General features: G+C 34.5%; 2 protein-coding genes across 2 annotated transcripts; both read right to left on the reverse strand.

The window, feature by feature from the left end:
* Positions 1 to 13,996: 13,996 nt before the first annotated feature.
* LOC118487268 lies at positions 13,997 to 17,165 on the reverse strand. The gene is made up of 3 exons (XM_035983956.1): positions 16,913 to 17,165; positions 15,210 to 16,064; positions 13,997 to 14,367 (listed from the first exon to the last, which is right to left on the reverse strand). The coding sequence occupies exons 2-3, from the start codon at positions 16,055 to 16,057 to the stop codon at positions 14,193 to 14,195; spliced, it is 1,023 nt and encodes a 340-aa protein (XP_035839849.1). The 5' UTR covers positions 16,058 to 16,064; positions 16,913 to 17,165; the 3' UTR covers positions 13,997 to 14,192.
* A 1,215-nt stretch (positions 17,166 to 18,380) lies between these two features.
* LOC118487269 lies at positions 18,381 to 19,275 on the reverse strand. Its single transcript, XM_035983957.1, has one exon. The coding sequence runs from the start codon at positions 19,237 to 19,239 to the stop codon at positions 18,703 to 18,705; it is 537 nt and encodes a 178-aa protein (XP_035839850.1). The 5' UTR covers positions 19,240 to 19,275; the 3' UTR covers positions 18,381 to 18,702.
* Positions 19,276 to 22,581: the final 3,306 nt, after the last annotated feature.

The following is a 22,581-nucleotide window of genomic DNA, read 5'->3' on the forward strand; positions in this document are numbered from 1 at the left end:
TGCAAATGCAATGTCAGGTCTTGTGTTATTTGCGAGATACAAAAGAGCACAGATCGTGCTTAAGTACGGTACTTCTGGACCAAGTACTTCTTCGCCTTCTTCTTGAGGGCGATAAGGATCCTTATGTGGATCTAGCGGCCGGACAACCATAGGTACGCTAAATGGATGAGCTTTGTCCATATTAAAACGTACTAACATCTTCTGGACGTAGTTTAACTGATGGACGAATGTACTGTTACGCAAATGCTCGAACTGCGGGCTGAGACATAATTTTGTTGTACCAAGATCTTTCATCTCAAATTCTTTCTTTAATATATTAGCAGTTTTTTCTATCTCTTCAGGAACTCCGATGATGTTTATATCATCAACATAGACAGCTATTATAGTGAAATTTGAGTGTGATCTTTTTATAAATACACATGGGCTAATTACATCAAATTTGTATCCTTCTTTTTCAAGATATTCACTAAGTCGATTGTACCACATACGACCAGATAGATTGTTTGAGACCATATAAAGATCTCTAGAGCTTTATAGAATACATTTCTCGAGATGTTGTTTTTAATGTTTTAGGCAATTTTAATCCTTTAGGGATTTTCATGTAGATGTCATTTTCAAGTGTCTCGTATAAGTATGCGGTGACGACATCTATTAGTCTCATATGAAGTCCTTCAGAGATTGTGAGGCCGATTAGGAACCTAAGGGTTATCGCATCCACTACAGGGGAATATGTTTCCTCATAATCAACTCCTGGTATTTGGGAAAACCCTTGTTCTACAAGTCGAGCCTTATATCGTACAATCTCATTCTTTTCATTTCTCTTTATTGCAAACACCCATTTATAACCTACTGGTTTGACGTCTATGGGTGTCCGGACTACAGGTCCGAAAACATTTCGCATTTCAAGCGAACCTAACTCAGCCTTTACGGAATCTTGCCATTTTGGCCAATCAATTATGTGCATGCACTCTTCTAGAGTTTTAGGTACATAATTAGTTTCATTGATTATATCCGTTGCTATAGCATATGCAAATATATCATCAACACGTGTTTCATTTCGGTTCCATATTGTACTATTTTGTACATAATTTATTGAGATCTCGTTTTCGTTCGGTACCGGTGTTTCTTCTGAAACTTCATTTTCTTTTGGATTCATGGTTTTCTCTTCTGGGACATTTACCTCTACCGGGGTTTCATTTATAATCTTTTGTGAGTTTTCACCAACTGCATTACTTTGCTCTTTTCGTTTCCGTGGGTTTTTGTCTTTGGAACTGATTGGTCTCCCACGCTTTCGTTGTATAGTAATCGCTTCTGGGATTACTTCAATTCGAGAAGGTGCATTTGATGGTGGTACATGTGACTTTATCACTCTATTCGTGTCTGTGAATGCATTTGGTAATTCATTCGCTATTCTTTGCAAATGTATGATCTTTTGGACTTCATATTCACATTAACCACTTCGGGGGTTGAGATTTGATAGCAATGATGCATTCCACGTTATTTCTTGTGTTGCCAGACTTTCTTTGTCCTTATCTCCCCCTAAGACTGGGAACATTGTTTCATCAAAATGACAGTCAGCATACCATGCTGTAAACATGTCTCCCAACATTGGTTCTAAATATTTAATTATGGACGGGGAGTTAAAACCAATATAGATACCCAGTCTTCTTTGGGGTCCCATTGTAGTACGTTGTGGTGGCGGTATGGGTACATATACCGCACAACCAAAAATTCTAAGGTGGGGCAAACTTGGTTCTCGTTCGGAGACCAGTTGCAATGGGGAGTATTCGTGATCAGCAGTTGGTCTCAATCTAATCGGTGCAGCGGCATGCAAAATAGCATGACCCCATGCAGAAGATGGTAGTTTACATCTCATTAAGAGTGGTCTAGCGATTATTTGTAATCGTTTAATCAGAGATTCAGCTAAACCGTTTTGTTTGTGAACATGAGGTACTAATTGTTCAACATTGATCCCGATTGACATACAATAGTCATTAAAAGCTTGAGATGTGAACTCTCCTGCATTATCCATCCGGATGTTTTTAATTTGATTATCCAGGAAATTGGCTCTCAATTGTATGATTTGAGCTAAAAGTCGGGCAAGTGCTACATTTCGAGTAGCTAAAATACTCACATGTGACCACCTTGAGGATGCGTCAATTAAGACTAATACTTAGCGGAATGGTCCACACGGAGGATGAATAGGCCCACAAATATCCCCTTGGATTCTTTCTAAAAATGATGGGGGTTTCATGTATCAATTTAGTTTGTGAGGGCCGAGTTATAAGTTTGCCCAGAGAGCACGTTGCACATGATAAGTGTGACAACCCTCACAATTCCAGGTATCCGTACAATAAATTAATATTTAGTTTATGCTTAATGACTGTGCTTGATTACAACTGTGATTAAACTGCTTTCTGTTTTCTAATACATACATACACATGCATCACAGTTTATACTGTCACTCTATTTATTACACACAAACGTTAGTGACAAACTTGATGCATAAAGCACAGTTAGCACAGTGAGCGGATAACCCAGAGACATGCTGACAATGCCAGCACCTAGACAGACAATGTCATTGAGGCCAGTATGAGCCAGAGATAGGTTACTACACTAGTAGGGAGTGTAGGGAAGTGAGGACCATAAAACTGCGTCTCTAGGTGATAGTTATAGTATCGGGAAGTGCCTAAAACATACTTTAAATGCAGAATTCTGCACTAAATAACCAAAATTCAGCATTTAATAATGCTAGTAAAGTGCAAAAACTTGGCAAACTAGTCCTAGATACTTTCCAAAATGTTGGGAATTAAATGTGTCACTAAAGGTAATATAAAAGACACTTTGTGGATTAATTTAGCACTTTAACGGATCAACATCCAACCAAACAACCGGACCTTACCCGGAACACAAAAAATATTGCCAAACACATTGTTTTTACTTTTCTGAGCTAGTTAGGGTCCCCGAACACCCTAAAACACCTTATAAATAACAATGCATCATAACATACTAACTAAACACCTAAATCCTAACTAGTTAGTAACTAGATCCATTACAACCCAACCCCATACCCCCCCCTTGGGCGACGGCCACCATAGGGTGACCCACCCATTGTTTTCTTTTCAATATTTTATTCAAATGTTGTTGGTTAATGAAACATAATGTATGATGGTTAATGTTGAAGTATGGTTTATAAATAAGCATAAGAGTTAACCATCTTCTCACTTCACCAAACATCAAACTTCACACACTTCTCTCTTCCTCTTCTCTTTGGTTCGGCCGCCACCACCACACCACCATACCACCACTTTCAAGCTTCCTTCAAGCAATCCATACATACCCAAAGGTGCAAGAGGCCCTACAACTAAGCTTGGTGTGTTCGGAAGCTCAAGGACCGCTCTCGTTTTCTTTTATCCATCACTTTTACGCTTTGAAACTCCCCTAGCCTTGTGCTAGTAGTAAGTGCCTTAGATCTTCATCTTGTTCATATTTTTGTTGGTTAATAGTGAAAAGGATGGTGAAAAATTAAGAAACTCTAAGAACATAATCAAAGTCTTGAAGTATAAACTAACTAGTGATGAAGTAGTGATAAAATAAAGATAAAATCATGTTGTTCTTATGTTGTTATGCTTGTTGAATGTTGTTTGTTAGATAGAATGATATGGTTCATCACATAGACTTGCTAGATCATGTTTAAGACATGAACTAGCAAGATGTGAAGGTTAAAAATGTTGTGGATGATGAACATAAGCTATGAACTTGATTACATACATGTTTCTTGAAAAATAAAGATCAAAATGGGATGTAAAATTGTAGATCTAAAGATCTATGAGTGGTTTTTCGAAGGAACCAAGTGAAAGAGATGAGTTTTGTTAAGAAATGGATCTTACATAAACTAATCATATTTTTAGTGGGTAAACAAGTGTGGAAACACTTGTGTAAAAAGAAATTTCACAAAGAAATATTTTTAGAAATCATAACTAGAAGTTGTAAATGTTCAAATTCTTTAAAAATAAAGTTTTTAAGAAAGTAATCACATTTTTAAAGGTAACAAGACTTACTAATTATGCTAGTAAGTTACTACTTGCTTTTATAAATCTTTCAAGTTCATAAGCTTATAGTTCATGCTTATTTTTGTCAAGATTGGTGATTAGAGATTGTATATTGTTGGTTGTTAATTGTTTGAATGATTTTACAAAAGAAAATGATATGCTAGTAAGCATGGACGCCTCCATTTACAAAGGAAACTCTGGCGAAATTTTTCTAAAATTTTAACACTTAGAAAATAATTTTTCTAGTAAGTGTTTACAAATATATTTTTAACTTTATTTTTCTAAATAAACTTCGCCATCATTTTCATTTCAAAATTACCAAGTACCGGAGGTGGATTTTCGTAAATAAGATTTGATAAATATATATTTATAATATATATTTTATACTAAAACGCTTGTGTGATTGTTTGTTATTCTGTGCACTAGATATATTATTTTTAGGGTAAAAATAATATAACTTGAAAATACGATGAAATTACGACTCCAAAATAATAGCAACGCTCTCACAAAATAAATATTTAAGTTACACAAGTATTGTTGCTTTACGACACGCTAAAACGTAACTTATGTATATTTCGGAAAATACTCTCATACGTATATTTTGATAAAATATTATTTTGGAAAATGTATGAGGTAAAATATAATATTTTTGGGAAAAATATATATACTTTGGAATTAAAATGTTTTAGACAAGTGATTAAAATATATTTTCTAAGTGGGACTTAAAATATATTTTTCGGAATTATAAAGCATACATGTATAAATACCCCCATCCTTGGGAAGGAAATACACTTATAAAATAATTAAGAAGTGTGAATACGAAATAGTTGCCTAACTATTTTTCCAAAAACGTTAAACCCTAAGCCAAGGCACGGCCCATCCGTCTAATAGGCATTAGTACGTGTAGGTCGTCGCGTAGCAGACCGAGTTGGGATTGACGACTATTTCAGGAGACGCGCTTCTGTGAGTTCATGTCCCCCTTTTCTCTTTACTATTTTCAGTTTTATACTTTGGGGGTGAAATACATGCGACAATTATTACAAACATTTATTACATGGTATGGTTAGCGTAGGGAGGGTTTATACTACTAGATCATGTGAGGGGTGAGTACAACACTTGAGGCCATTAATCCTCGTTGTTAGGACTGAGGGACACAAGAGTGATAGATCTATTTGGGTGTAGTGAGCCCACACCCGTGAGGCTGGGGCGGCCCATAGAGGTGACTGTGTCTTCCAGCCGAAGCCCGGTAACAAATTTGCTAGGTTTGCGTTTTCCTGCACTTTCTCACACATACCAGTGGCTTTGCAACCCATTGGTGATCTCTTTTTCCTTATTGCTACATACCAGGGACTTTTATACATACTTTAAAGGTTTATACATACTCACTTTTACATGAACTCGCTCAACTTTTGTTGATTTTTTTCAAACTACATGTATTTCAGGAAATTAGTGGACCTGGAAAGGTATGCAATCACGTCAAGTTGCGTAAGGAATAATGATGTCATCCGAGTTTAGGAAGTGTGACCCTTGCCTGGACGGGTTACAAGTCTTAAACCGTATTTTTAGTCAAGTCTTTTGTTATGTCGTATGAACATGTTTTCATTATGTCATGGTTGTATTTCTTTTTATGTGTCGACTTTTTAAAACAATGTTGTCGTGGTAACTTTTAAAACTTGATGAATGGATGACTATCATATGTTTTATTTTCATATAGCATTGTTATGATAATTGCTATTGTATTAAGAAGTCACACCAAATAAACCAACGCTTCCGCAAAAGCCAGGGTGTGACAATAAGTCTTGTGGTAGCAAAACTTTTATGGTTTTAAGAGGGTGCCCGGTCGCACTTTTGATTATTCCTCTCATCATTATGCTACCAGGGTGACCTAGACGGTCATGCCATATATTGAATGTGTCTTTGTCTAACATCTTTTGGTTACTCACCATGTATGATTTGATAGGATTGATATTAGTACAATATAATCCAGAGGATAAGGCTTCTAATTGTTCAACAATTGTTTCTTGGCCATTTTTGTTTGAAGTAATTTGAAGATATTCTATTTTATTTTCAGATATTGTTTTTAGGTGGTAACCGTTATTTTGAATATATTTAAAGCTAAGTAAATTTCTTCTAGATTTACTAGAATATAATGCATTATCAATAGTTAATTTGGTACCCCGAAGATAATGTTATGTGTGCTCTGCCGGAGCCTTCGATAAGGTTACTTACACCAGATATAGTACTAATCGGTGTTTCTGCCGGAGACAACTCAGAGAAAAATTTCATATCTTTGAGAATAGTGTTAGTACTACCGCTATCTACTAGACATTCATCAGCAATAATAGATCTACTGGAGCTAGCATGCATATTTATTTTTAATGAAATCACATGCATCCAAATGAACGTCTGATATTGTGGCTGAAGGTGCATCCTCAATCAGATTAGTTTCAGCTTCTTTCCTTTTTCTTTCATCATGCGTTGATATGGCTCAACGAGGTGTTTAAGGGTGCGACATGTGCGGGACCAATGATTTGACATCCCACATTTATAACAAATGTTGCTTTGGTTCCCGCTACTTTTCCCTTTCGAAGGTCGCCCCGTATTTTGTCGACTCGATTCACCACCGCTATTTTTAGTGTTCTGGGACTCTCGATGCCATGTATATCTCCGTCCTTGACCACGACCAAGACCTCTGCTGGGGCCGCGGCCTCTACCTCTACCTCGTCCGTTTTGATAATTGGCCACATTCGCTTCAGGGAATGGACTTGCACCGGCGGTCGCGATTGATGTTTTGTAGTAGGAGCTTGTTGTTTTGCTCTGCAACCAGAAGACATGATATCAATTCAGAATATTTAGTAAATTGACGTTCCCTGTATTGCTGCGACAGGAGCATATTTGAGGCATGGAATGTTGAGAAAGTTTTTTTTTTCCAAACATGTCTTCATCAGTAATTTTCTCACCATATAGTTTAAGTTCAGAGGTAATGCGGAACATGGCAGAATTATACTCACTAACAGTCTTAAAATCCTGTACTCGTAAATGAAGCCATTCGTAACGGGCTTTAGGGAGTACGACCAACTTCTGGTGGTCAAAACGTTCTTTGATATTTGTCCATAGTTCAAGAGGGCCCTCAATAGTTAGATATTCCCGCTTTAGATCTTCATGAAGATGATGGCGGAGGAATATCATAGCTTTCGTTTTATCTTGAGGTGAGATCTGATTATCAACATTAATTGTCTCCCCCAAATTATTTGTCGTCAAATGAATTTTAGCATCAAGAGTCCATGGGAGGTAGTTGTTACCTGAGATGTCAAGTTCGGTGAATTCAAGCTTTGATAAGTTCGACATTTTATCCAATCATGGCAGCTAACAAAGAAGTGATCAGCTCCACTACTATTATTCCAATAAGGGTACTTGTTGGATAAAACTCCAATGTAATCAGTGACAACATCTTGGATGATATGGCGATCATAATCAACATGAGTTCTATAAAGATAGTGTCGAATGAAAACTACGCTGATGGGGTGAAAGAACACGAGTGCTTCGTCAGGGTTTTGTGTGAAAAAACGGCTTTTTTTACTCTCGATTTCGTTAATGATTTGTCCTTCACTAGAGTAGATATTCTTCATGGGTCCTCCATGAAAAATAGGTAGTTCTCCTTCCTTGTATGCCCATACTTTGAAAGTCTTCTCCATCTCTATGTGACTCTGATGAAAAGCATAAGGATTTCTGTAAACTGATCCTCTCGGAGTAAAACTCTGGTCACGAAGACACCATGACATAGTATATCTCCTCATTCGACCGGCTGCTCGTATGGTGGCACGAGCTCTAGACAACCGTTCCTCCATCATATCCTCTTTCTTAATCATAATGGTAGTGGACGGCAGCGGTGGTGTAAAAAAAATTGAACTGGGTATTGAGGCAAACGAAAAAGAGAATGAGAAAATTGTGGTGTAAAACAATGGAGAGTTGTAACCGGTTTTCCAGCCGTCTGTTGCCATGTGGTGGTGATCGCGGAGGTTGTGGTTGGTGGCGATGGTGGTATAATCGAAAATTAATCATATATATATTTTAATCGCTACTAATCACTGATACTACTATCTCAACTAATCATATATATATATAATCACTGATACTACTAATCACTGATAATACTATTAACAAAATACTATTAATTTAGATATAATCGCATTAAATCACTGATATAATGTTGTACTGGATTATATCATATATTAATATAGTTACTCAAATAATATATTAATCACTGATCTAACTTAAGATAATAGCTAAAGACTATTTTTCATGTATATAACCCTGTATTCTCTATATATTAATTCAAGAGAATATATAGTTGAGGACCTGGTCAAAGTAACAAAACATACTTCTGTAATATTGATATTAATTCAAGACTTATTAAAGATACTAGTTTATAGACCCGTGTATTACACGAGTTTTTACAATATAAATGATATAGTTATATAATCTTTAAAAAACTTTATATTACTAACGACCTATGTTAAATAGTAACGAAACTTTATATAAACGAATTTCTATTACAATATAATGGTTCACACAACTAACTTGAATTTGTCACAAATACTGGCCCATCTTAATTAATAATAATTTTTATCATTGTGTATCTTTTAAATATAACTTTTATTTAAACTAAATCTCTAAGACCTCAATTCTATTTACAAAATTCATTATTTAAGTTGTTCTTTTTCTCTTTCTCGGTAAAAAGCCAATTTTATTGGTATGACATAAATTAGATTTGTTATTCTTCCTAATAATTGTTATGCGAATTTAATTGATAAATAGTATTTGTAAAGTTATGATATCAGTTAAAGGTTTATATATGGTTAATAAAATCTTTTCATTATTAAAGATTAATTGATTATGTCACAAATGGGTATAAACTGAAATTAATATATTTCTTAGCTCTATTAAATTGAAAACACACCATAAATCAATGTAACTACAATTATTATTATTATCTCATCTATAAAACTTCAAAACCGTAAGTTCTATTTGTCTATCATTTTAAAAACCGAGTTTAATAAAATTTTAATCTTGTTACGAGATAGTCCTCTGGGTAGTTACTCTTTTTTAGCTTTTATTTATATGTTAGAAAAACTCATATATTGATTTTATAGATAATTTTAGATAAGGATAACAATTTTTGTTTTTTTCTTTTGTAATTTAAACTATTTTATTTTAAGAAGTGTTAAAATCATAGTTTTAAAAAGTATAGATCATTTATGTATATTTTTAATCATAAATTAGAAAGTGATATTAATTGTTATATATTATTAATGAATTATCATAAATTAGAATCATATATTTATTATTATATATTATTATATTATTAATGAATTAATATGAAAATGCCATGTGGCATTAATTAAAAGTTATATTAGAGGAAAAAATGCCATGTGGCATTAGAAGTACTCTTTTATTAGTATTAGATAGATTAATATACTAAAAAACCAAATTACTAAAATATATTAAAAAAATATCCCTTGTTTTTATATTAATTCAAGATGTCTTCATCGTGATCTTGATGAATACTTGAAGAGAAAATAACGAGCTTTCTTCCGTATCTCAATAAAAAAATCAAAAGTTCAAAAAAAAATGAGGGGAGGTCTTAATATACAAAAACAGGGCAGTCCTAGTTTGATCTAAAGTTCAAAAGAAAATTACAAAAAAATTGATAGTGTACTCGGATTTGATGAACGGCAAGTATCTGAATCCAAGCTGGTAAATTCCCTGATCAATAGAGCGGTCGTGCTGATAACGTGATAAAAACCAAAGAGAAATATAGATAAACTGAATTCCATTATTTATTCAATTCAACATTACAATATATAGAGATGAACATAACTATAAACCCTAAATTCCATTATTCATTCTATTTAACATTACAATATATAGAGATGAACATAACTATAAACCCTAAAGCCCATAAGTAATGGGTTGGGCATAAAATGTCTGGTTTATAACAATAGTCACCATTGTTGAATTTTTTTATGGTTAAATCTATTTCCACCAATTATTTCAAAATAACAAATAACATTTATATTTTTTTAAATATACCATAAAATAAAGAAGTTTATAATCCTTAACATTATCTAAGTTTTCGTATCGGGGATGAGAAAAAAGGGAAACAAACAACAACAACAATAATAATAAAAGATAGCAATTGTAAAAGCGTTCGTTTTAGTTTGAGTTATTCGTTGCTTAATTATTAATAAGTCGCTAGACATTACCTGTTTTCGTAAATGGACATTAGACATTTGAATCTAATACATGACAAAGACACCGTGATTTTAATTGTGTCCAACACGATAAGAATAATATATAAGCCGAGTTCAGGATAAACTATTCAACCCGCTAACCTACGATAGTTTGCACTCCTAAATTAATAGCTAGATGGTCCCCGACCCTAACAACATGCTTAAAAAACTATCCACATCATAAGAAGGCTTTGTCATTAGTAATAATCGCTATTAAGAATCTAACTTATAATAAAAGACTCTAAATAAGGAAACGTGACATCCTCTCCTTCAATCTCATAAATTTTAGAGTTAATTGCCAAAATCGTCCCTGAGATTTGGGCACGTTTGCCATTTTCGTCCAAAATGACATTTTTGTACAATTTTGCCCCCCACGTTTGACATTTTTTGTCATTTTCATCCAAATGACTAACTTAGTTAAAAAACACCGTTTAATGAGGGGTATGTTTGAAATTTTACATTTATAAGTAGGGATATTTTGGTCTTTTGGCTTTATCATTTTATTTGAATAAAAAAACATTCTTTTTCATCCCTAGTCACCCCACCTGCACCTCCACCACCACCCCACCAGCCATTACCCTCATTGCCATATTTGAAACCCTACCACACCAGCCATAATCACCATTGTTGGATCTGAAACCCCACCCAATTCTATCAAAATCTGTTCAACAATATAACAACAATTCAATTTTTCTACAATTTCTCGTAAAAAAACTGTTGACATCTCCTTGGTGGAGGTGGAGGTGATGGGGGTGGTGGCTGATGACGATGATGAAGGTCGTGGCAAATAGTGGCAGGGGTGGTGGTTGATGGCGGTGGTAGTTGTCGGAGATAAGTTGGGTGGAGAAGTACTGTGTGCGATGATGAACATTTATACAAAGCATGATGATCAGATATTTTTGGTTTGAATATAATACATAAATAGAAATAAATAATCAGATATACATTTTTATATAATATATAAAAAGATAAAGCCAAAAGACCAAAATACCCCTACTTATAAATGTGAAGTTTCAAACACACCCCTCATTAAACGGTGTTTTTTTAACTAAGTTAGTCATTTGGATGAAAATGGCAAAAAATGCCAAATGGGGGGGGGGGGGAATGGTACAAAAAGGTCATTTTAGACGAAAACGACAAACATGCCCAAACCTCAGGGACGATTTTGGCAATTAACTCTAAATTTTATTTATATTTGTTCAATATATTTTTTAATCTTAATAATTAATATATAAATATCACTTATCTTCATTCTTATCTTTATTTAAGATTAATAAATAACTTTAATTAATGTCACATTTCATTTTCTCCTACAATCTTTTAATAATATTATTAATATCTAAATCAATTTTGTAATAAATTTTTAATTTCTCTTGAACCAACATGAAAAGAATTAATTCACAAATATTAAACTAATCAAAGAAATAAAATAAAGTGAAACCATATCGTGTATTATGCATTATGCAGATAATAAATTTGTATTTAACCATTAACTAGAGTTTACTCTATTAATATATAATATATAATAGTTTGAGTAGTTTATTCAAGTTTTACAAAAATAAAATTTTTAACTTTTTTATAATTTATGGTGTTGTAACTCATGTATAGGTTTTTTTTTTCTTTTTTCATTTGTAACTCAAAACTTTTCTTGTTTTGCAATTTAGACCTTTTGTTTTTTACTTTTAACCCAAAACTTTTCAACTTTTGCAATTTAACTTAATCTCTTTTTTTATTATCAATTTTGATCCACCATAAATTTCATCTTTCCCAAGTTTTTTGTTTCATTCAAAATTTTGTGAGTTAACGCACTGCAACATGCGTGTGGGGTTCAACATTTTTTCGTATATTTTTTTCCCGTTTGACTGTTCCATCGCAACAAATATATTTTTCTCCGTTTGACAAGTTTATTGCAACGCGCGGGTCCTGGATTGACTTAGTTATTTTTTCTATGTTTTATGTTTCGGTTTAATTTCTCTGCAACGAGCGTGCGTGATTCATAGATTTTACATCTGCTTTTCGCTTGGCGTTATTTTTTTCCGTTTTTATTTATTTTGTTTTTATGAGCTTTTTCGGTGTTACTGGTCGCTGACAGTGGTATAACATTGATACTACTTGACACAATTTTATGACAAACACTGTAACACAGGGGCTTAATACTACTAAGTATATATACAATGCACATCCCTTGAGGACATGGTATAGAACACATCAAACTTTTTAAATAGTAAACTCAAGATTCTGGTTGGCAATTTCCAGTTTCTACTAAACAAAGATAAAACTTGATTGCTCTCAAAACTACATCTAAGTGAGATCATATATCTAACTAAATCTATATACCTTTCTATTTTACTATGTTTCTTTTTCACCATTACTATATATTACATTTTGGGTAGCTTCTTGGCTACCGTAGCTAAAGAAGCCCTCATTTTAAATATATTTACATTAGTTCTCCTCTTTGATTTTTCTTTTGACCACTCACAATTCCCCGAAACAATAAAAGGAATATGTGAAAAGATTGTACTTTAACATTTGATTGTGTAGAGGTCAGGTCAGGTGCCTTCTTAATTTATTTTATAATTAAATGTGAGGCAAAGGTAAATTGGGTAAATTCATTTTGGTGCTTTATAATAAAATTTAGAAACTGAACTAAACAAAATTATTATATAAATATGGTAGCCATTTAGTTATTTGATAAAAATAGTTTGATACAATTTATATAATTAACTTATAATTCGTATTTCTAATAAAATTCTTTTTACTTGAAAAAATACAAAATAAATCATACAGATCACTTAAAATGTCATTTTCAAATTGTTTACCGTTAATTGCTTATTTTAATGTCAATTCATTTGTGTGTTGTCAACTGGTCATTATAAATTGGTATATTAGTTGTATTAGCAAATTAGTTTGAAAATTATACGAGAATACCAACCGTTCTTATTACGAACGAAACCCGCTGCGAAGCGCGGGGTTCCTTACTAGTTATATTTTAGAACTTGTTTGTTTTTAGAGCAGTGGTTCTACCCTCACGAATGGAGATAAGGTCTAGCTACGTCTCACGCTACCCAGACCCTACCAATATTTTTGTTATTTGAGGGATTACTAGGTACGGATGTCGTTGTATTGAGTCCGAATAGACATCTCTCTTGCTCAGAAGATTTACATACATGGTAACCATTTTTTATAACATAATGTTTGATTATTTAAAAACAAAGTGCTACTCATGTTGAGAAACAAAAGTAGACACTAGTGAAATTCATGTAACACAATCAATCATGGAGGTTTTATAACACTAGAGTGCACCAAAGCGATATGTTCCGAGAGCCAAGGTGCTACGCGCAAGATGCACCACCCTTGTTTTTATGTTTCTCATAGGTTTCTATAATCACATACCAAAAATAAGATACAGAGAAGTTCTATATATTATTTAGTGATGACCTTTTAATATTAAAAAAAAAAGTCTCAAATCAAGGGAGTGTATGTGAATACACAAATATACATATAAATCAATGAAATAATCATAGATGTATACAATTAAATACTTACTAAATAATATGTGAGTCAAACTTGAGTTGAGCCCGAGCTTTAGACGTAAGAGCTCAAAACAGGTCGAGCTTAGGCAATGTTGATTATTTATATGCACACCTCATGAAAACCATGAAACTACCAAAAGTTGTTATAACACATTCAAATCACATGGATTCAAATATCCAATTTCAATTCAAATGTAGGATCATCATCTTCTTCACATTACATTTCACAACACAGAAATCCAGATTACCACTCAGCATGACCATTTTAGTTTGAAATTTCAGAAGAATTTGACAAATAAAAGCGATATATTCTTTTAGATGTTGGAAGCGCTGAGCGCCATTACCTTGCATTGTTCGTTCATGGCTAAAAGTTGGGCCTCTTTCTTGTCAAGAAGAGCACTCAGTTTCATGTTCTCATCCAAAAGTTTTTGCACTTCGGCTTCTTTCTGCACCTTTTCACTCTCCAGCTGTGTTGTCTTCACAACTAACCTGTTAATATGATTTTTATAAAAAGAAAACATAAATAAATCTCATAATTACACACACACACACACATGATTTTTACGAAAAATCCCTCGACCTAATTTCTGTACATTAAAATCCCTCAACTTGCAGAAAATACATGGAAAAAGTCGCTGAATTAATTTTTGTATATTAGAATCACTAAATTTGTCTAAACAAATGCACCTATTTTAGAATTTATGTAATGACTTGTTAACTCTTAAATTGGTCAAAATAAGATGATATATTTTCTTTTTACAAAAATACACTCAATCAAAATTTACCAATTTAAAAGTTTACAAGTCATTATTTTATAAAGATATTCACAAGAGTAAATTACGTTTTTGGTCCCTGTAGTTATATCACTTTTACTATATTAGCCCAAAATAAGAATTTTTAACATATATGCCCCCATGGTCTCTATGACTAACCATTTTGGCCCCTAAGTCTAGAGATCATTGGGGCCAAAATGATTAGTTATAGAGACCATGGGGGCCAAAATAGTGAGACTTAGGGGCCAAAATGGTTAGTTATAGAGACCATGGGGGCAGATATGTTAAAAATTCTTATTTTGGGCTAATATAGTAAAAGTGATATAACCACAGGGGCCAAAAACGTAATTTACTCTATTCACAATAACGTGCAATGTAGAGAAGTTTAGAGACTTTAAGATACTGAATCGGTTTATGATTTTTACGTAAATTTTTACAAACCAAGGGACTTTACTATACCAAAATTAGATTTAGACACATTTTCGTAAATATATCAATATATATATGAGCTATACACACACACAATATAAAAGCTCAGGATTTTGTCACCGTACTGACCGTTCAAAAAGCCTCTCGATAGTCTGAAACTGCTTCTCTGAAGAAACAAGTGTTTCTCTAACACTTATGAGACTACTAACATAAGATTTTAACGACTCAAAGTCCTGTTTGACACGAGTAAGCTCCTGTTCGTTTTCAGCAGCACGTTGCCTCTGTCTAGACGTTTCCTCAACTAAATCTTCAACCCTCTGTCTCATCTCATTCAAAATACAATTCGTACCCATTGCAAAGCGATCCATCTCATCTAGCTTCTCAGACATTGTTTCAATCTGAATCGCCTTCTTTTTAATCTCTTCTTGACCCGAACTTACTTTCTGTTTCGCACTACTAGTTTCAGATTCAGCCACAAGTACCCTTTTCACGAGAAACTCCATCACATCCGTAACCGTTTGCACACTGTTCAGTATTTCCCCCATGTACGACCCGTCTTGTTCGTCAACAAACCCGTGTTGACTATTAATAGCGATCAATGTTTCAACCTCCCGAGAGTCAAAGTTAGGAAGGTTTGCATCGTTTGACCAGTTAGACATCGGTGTACCGCTTCTATCGATGAAGCCTTCGACGTCTGATGGTTTGATGCCACAAGAGGTGAGGGCTAAATGGGGAATTGTCATTATTCTTGCTTTTGATTCCAAATACGTTAACAATGTCGTTGCGGTTTTTACTCTTCTCCAAAGAAGCTCCAACTCCTTTTTAGAATCTTTACTAGATTCCTGCACGCATAACGAAACCTCGGAAAGTTTTGTTTGTAATTCATCCACTTGAGATTGCCCTCGCTCCAAATCCTCCTTCCAAACGGTTTGTGTTTGGGTTAGTTGAGAGTTGAAGGTATCTTCTTCACCTGCCATCACTTCTCTATAAAAAGAAACGACCGTATGTAAGAATCGAATATCTATAAAGGGAAAAAAGAGTACAAATATTTGAAGGTGGTTGACCAAAAGCATATACATACATAGTGTTTATTATGCCATATACACACACAAAAAAAATATTTACATATATGTAGATAAATACACTTGTAGACGTTTACATATGCATATGTATAGTATGCGCACATGTATTAAAGTATATTGATTTGCAGATGAAGGTATGTGTATAGCCAAACAAATATGCATACAATGTACTGTACACATACATAAACTTCAAGATAGCTTCATGGGAACCAACATTAATCCATGTCCAAGCGGTAACATTTCAAAGTGCAATCGAAGCCAGAATGAACAAATACTAACAACACTCTAAACCCATTACCAGGTTCTTTCATTCCTTAACGAAAAACTCGAAAACCTTAAAAAAAAAGATTGCCATCATAGAAACAGAACAAGATTGTTAAACGAGCACAATTGCATCTCAGAAACCAAAATAACATACACCTAAAAAAACCTATTTAAACTCAAATAAATCTAAACTTTTTCTCACAAAAACAAGATCATCATACCAAATAAGTTAAACAACGTCTCAAACATCAACTTCTGATCCCTTTAATTCAACATCAATACAGTTATACGTTGAAGGGTTCAATACCCATAATCTTTACACATACAAAATCCATTCCTAACATAATCATGAAATCATGAACAATCGCTTTACAAAAAAGAAACCTGATAGTGCATCAGAAACACGATCGGGCATAAAAGAAGATTGTAATTTGGAAAATTAGAAGAAATGAAGGATTGAATTGGGGAAAAGGGAATTAGGGTTACCTTTTTTTGAATGGAATTGAAGAAATCTGGGAGGGTATGGATGAAGCAATCGGCGTTGTGGATGTTGATATGATTTGATTTTGATTTCTTGATTGATGATTGCGTTTCTCTAAATTTTAGTTTTCTTGTGTGGTGTCGTCAACATCTCCCTCCACACCACCCTTTAGATAATAGGAAAAGGAAAAGGATTTAGGAAAGGTTTTATTGTTAGTTATTACATAAAAGGTGAGGGGTTTGAAATTTCAATTTTCTTGTGATGTTTTCAAATATGTTGGTACCTTTTTATTTTAACCGCAAGGAACGACGTGTTAACCATTGTGACATCCGATGTTGTGGCCAAGGTCGAGTACTCGGTCGCCGTCAGCCCCTTAGCTCTCCCAGATGCGCGGAAACCCAACCTCCACCAGCCGGAAGGCACGACAGTGGAATAATCGGTAAAACCTCACCTCCCATCCAAGACAAACCGACGCCACCCGTATTCGCAATTCACCTGGATGCCGCAGAAAATAACGGGGAGAGTGGGAGTCGAATCCGCGTCACAAGGAATACCAAGTTTTTCCCCAACTACTCCACCATTACCTCATTGGCAATATGTTGGTACCTTTATTTTTTTTTATTGTTAGAGCACACGGTGTGGGAGGCCATGAAGAATGAGTGTGAAATGTCATGTGGCAATTAAGTCAGCATTGTGGCGTGAAGAAAAAAGTACGGGGTGGGAAATGGCGTGGAAAAGGGAAAATATTAAAAAAGAAAAATAAACATCAACCAATGAAAACAAACCTAAACTGCACCCACCAATCAAGGGTCTCCACTTCACCCACACAATTACCCCCACGCCGTTGGAATTCCTCCGGCCCCTTCCCCCACGCCAGCCACAACACCGTCTACGGGGTGGTGTTCCGACGTGCTTGTGGCTACCACACCACTTTTTCACGCCCACACCGTATTTACTTATAATATTTGTTAAGAGTAAGATTACTATTTTGTTTAGTGGTATGTGGAATTGTGGGAAAATGTTGGTTTCAGTTTCTAAACGTTTTCTTTTGGTTTTAGTGATATTTTGTTATTTTGTTCTTTAACACTAACTTTTATATTCTGTTAATGAAAGAAAACGTACAATTATCATTTTGCCTTAGTTTTCTTCTTTTAAATGGTAAGATTATATCAAGCAAGAAACACCCAACAGCAAGTTGCTATCAGGAAGATGCATACACCAAAATACAAGAAAAGCAAACTAAAACCAAGTTACATGGGCTATGTAGACCAAAGTGGGTACTCTTTTCATCTTTGATCTCTAGCCCAACACATTGACTGCTTAATCTGATCAAGAATATGACCTTCTTTTGTATCATATCAGACCTCAAAGACGGCGACGACACATGAAAACTTCATTTGATCAAGAATACGACCCTATTCTGGCTAAATTTTGTGCCATAACAGGCTGCAAAGAAGGTAATGATACATATAGTTACTGCTTAGAGTCTAGAAAATTTCATTTGATCAATAACATGACCTTGTTCTTCCTAATTTTGTACCATATCACACCTCAAAGATGGCGATGATATGTAAATTTACAGCTAGGAGTCTTAGCTTATCAGGCTTCCACTAATACACCTAGAGTCTTGCATCACACACAAAAAGGATAATAAATTGTACACAAATAAGGTAAAAAAAAAAGTTGTGGGAAAACTTTGTGTTTACTATTCGACCCGCGATACAATTTCGTATCAGACACAATTCTTATCAACTGAAATTATAGAAAAAAACTATGAATCTGGGTTGTGTCTGCATCATTTAGGAGATCCCTTAAGTACATCAGTAGGCGATAAAGGCGGAGCATCAAGCTGATAAAGATTAAGAGCAGGACCAACAAACCGAAACAGAATCCAAGCACCAATTATGATATAAATGGATGCATAAGCAAACTTGTTAATCCAAAACAACAAACCCTTTTCGCCTACATACAATTCCAATGCTTTTTCTGTAACTGTCATTTCCTCCCAGTCTTTTTTCACTACTTCTTTCTTCATCATCATCATCACATTTTCATTCGATCCGCTTTCTTGCTTTCTTCGTGTTTTCCTCCTCGCCCCGCGTTTGAATTTTATCTGAACCGGTTGCGGTGATGAGGTTGCACTGCTAGTGTCATCAGAAGAAGCTGTGTTGGTGGTGGTGTTGTTACTTGAATCATTGCTGTTGTTTCTTGTGAGGTGGAGTGGTGGTGGTGGTTGGTGGTGGTGGTGGTGGTGGTGGTGAGGCCTGGCGGTGGTGAATATGTGAGGGGAATTGGTGATGGATTTGGTGAATGGAAGGATGGAGGAGTTCATGGTGGATGGAGGATTATGGTGGTGGATGAAATTTGTTATCCTATATGAAAAGGTATGATTTGTGGTGAGGTTTTTACATGTTTTGGCAATAATGATCCTTGGACTATTGGTTGACTTGCAGTTTTGGTCCCTTTGAAATTTTATATACATTAGTAGTCATTATTGCTTTTGTGACCATATGTTGGATGATGCTATTGCTTACACAGTTGCACTTCTTTGAAAACTTTGCTAAGATCTTCTCAAAGAGATATTAGCCATCACAACCACTAAGATCTTCTCATTCTTGACACTTGAGTTCGTAAAGACAACCCATGACTATTGACTTCCTTGCCATAAGTACTGAAAAAAAGCTTGAAGATATGTATGCTATCTCTCAGGGTGAAAGGGTAGGTGCGGTGACCATGCGGTAAATGGTTTTACCGACGGGGAACACTGCCACCAACGTGCAAGTCACCACGCGGTAATGTTTATATCGGTGACTACTTACCGCACATGCAATTGACCGTATGATTGAATTATAGCCGTTGGAGAGGTAGGTAGGCAACCGCTTTGTAGCCCTTTTTTATATTAAAAAAAATAATTTACATATTTTTACACTATATAAACCCAACCCAATTTATACCAAATTCTCATCGACTCATTTTCTCCTTTCTCCAAAACTAATCTCTACCCCTATTAAAATGGCGGATGAAATACCATTGTTTTTTCTACCCGATAGCAGTGACGACGAGTTAGCTTTAACTGATAGTAGCATAATTTTTTTTCCAAAATCTCATCGAGCAAGCCGAACTACAAGACATGGACACATCTAGCAAAAAACGATATGTTCGTCGTGATCGTGAGAGTGGCCACGAAACCCTTATGGCAGATTATTTTGTTGACGACCCGAAATACAACGATGATATTTTCGTCCTAGGTTTCGTATGTCAAAAAGTTTATTTCTAAAAATTGTGAGCGACGTGGAAGCGAATAACCCGTGGTTTGAAGAGGGCGTGGATGCGAGAATGAAGAAGGGTTTTACACCGTTGCAAAAAGTTACATTGAGTATTAAAGGACTTGCAAGCGGTAACCCTCCAGACGAGAATAATGAGTATTTACATATGGCGGAAAGGACTTCCCGCAAGTGTCTAAAATATTTCTGTGAAACGGTATGTAAAAGATACGCTCCCGAGTTCTTACGTAGACCAATAAGCCATGACATGACGCTTTTGCACCAAACCCTTGAGGAGAAACATCACCTTCCTGGTATGGTCGGTAGCCTTGATTGCACCCATTTCGTTTGGAGAATATGTCCCACAGAATTTCGGGGCCAATATACGAGAGGAGATCACCAATACCCGACAGTTACGCTCGAAGCGGTGGCCTCTCAAGATTTGTGGGTTTGGCATGCTTTTTGCGATCCTCCAGGTGCACAAAACGACATCAATGTGTTTTAGCAATCTTCGTTATTTCTTACTGAAAGAAATGGAATTGTGCCAAAATGTCCATTTTACGCTAACAACCCCTTATACAAACGTGGTTACTATCTCGTGGATGGAATCTACCCTACATGGTCCGTGTTTGTTAAATCATTTCCATATCCTCACATACTAGACGAAAAAGAAGTTCAAGAAGCAACACGAGGCGGCAAGAAAAAACGCGGAATGGACTTTTGGTGTTTTAAAGTCAAAATGGGGTATAATGAATCGGCCAATGCGTGCCAGGAGTGTGAAAAAAATTAGGCATGTGGTGTATACGTGTATTATTTTACATAACATGGTTTTAAAAGAGGCGGAAACGCGATAGCACCGGTACACATTCGGGATCCTCCAGTCCAGCCCGCTCTCGATGGCGGTGTGTTAAACGAGCTTATGGATGAAGATATGCATTGAAGACTAAAACATTATCTCGTTAAGCATCTCGGAAGACTATATTTACCCCACCTATTGGTGGAATCCGACGAAGAGTAGTAATTTTATTTAGTTTAATTTATTTTAATTAAATGTAGTTTTAATTTTTTTTTAATTTAATGTAATGTTTCTTTTAATTTATTGTACTTTTATTTTGTAAAAAATAAATTTTATTTGTTAAAATATGTTTTATTTATTAATGCTAATTTATAAAAAAAAGAAAATAAGTTTATTTCTATCCAAGAGAGGTGACCACCCTTATGTTTTTGGACAAGAGAGGACTTAGAGATAGACCTGTAAACGAACCGAACGTTCATAAACAGTTCGTGAACTTGTTCGGCGGGAAGTTCATGTTCGTTTATTTAATAACGAACGAACACGAACAAAATTTTGTTCGTTTAATTAAATGAACGAACATGAACACGCATTGTGTTTGTTCATTTGTGTTCGTGAACATTCGTTTATGTTCGTAAACGTTCGTTTATGTTTGTTTAAATTTTAGTAAATACATAAATAATTATATTTATATAAATATTAGGTTTTCTAACTACTATTATAAACATAACTAATTAGTAATTGAGTTTTCTAGTAATAAAAATGAAATTTTAAAATTTTTATTAGATCGTAACTGATCACTTACTTAATATTTATATAAAAAATATTAATTTTAGTATTTATGAACCCTAATTTAGATGTGTATTTGGATGAACTGTAATATATTAGACTTATTTGTAAAACTACGCGAATCTTGTCACTTTTAAACTACGCGAATCTTGTCACTTTTATGTTTTAAATCAGTATTACTTATGTAAAACCAAGCTCGAATCGATATAGTTAGTAACTAATTATATTTTGTTTTGGCACATCCTTATATACATTGTTTATCAACGTTGATTAATCGTTGAATTTTGAATATTATATCGACAACTTGCATTGTCGGGATCGTCCAAAAACAGAGGAAATTCTGCCCGTTTTTCGTAAAATTCCGTAAAATGAAACGTGTAAATTTTATAAAACGAAACTTATCAAATTCGATTAGTTATTATAAAATAGATATAAATGTATAATTATTTTTATTTTTGACAACATTTCAACCATACTTTTGATTGAATTAATTTAGCTTAAACTATATAAAATATATATGTATAAATTTATATATATATATATATATATACACATTTATATCAACTAGATATACTTTAAATCCCACTTCAAATCCTCCGTTATAATCCTGTTTAATCATGCACCATCGTTTGCCCATATAGGGTGACCTCGGTGTTCTATCCTCCTAAACTCATACACTCGTCAACACTTGGATAATCGGAAGACTTAGCAAATTTTGTGAGTATACTTGAACCCCTTTTTCGCTTACCACTTTTTGGGGTGTAACATGTTATTTATAAACTTACACACAAACTTTATTCATATTGCACAAACATTCCTCATACACGCT

The sequence above is a fragment of the Helianthus annuus genome, chromosome 15 (genome assembly GCF_002127325.2).
Source record: "Helianthus annuus cultivar XRQ/B chromosome 15, HanXRQr2.0-SUNRISE, whole genome shotgun sequence".
Lineage (NCBI taxonomy): Eukaryota > Viridiplantae > Streptophyta > Magnoliopsida > Asterales > Asteraceae > Helianthus > Helianthus annuus.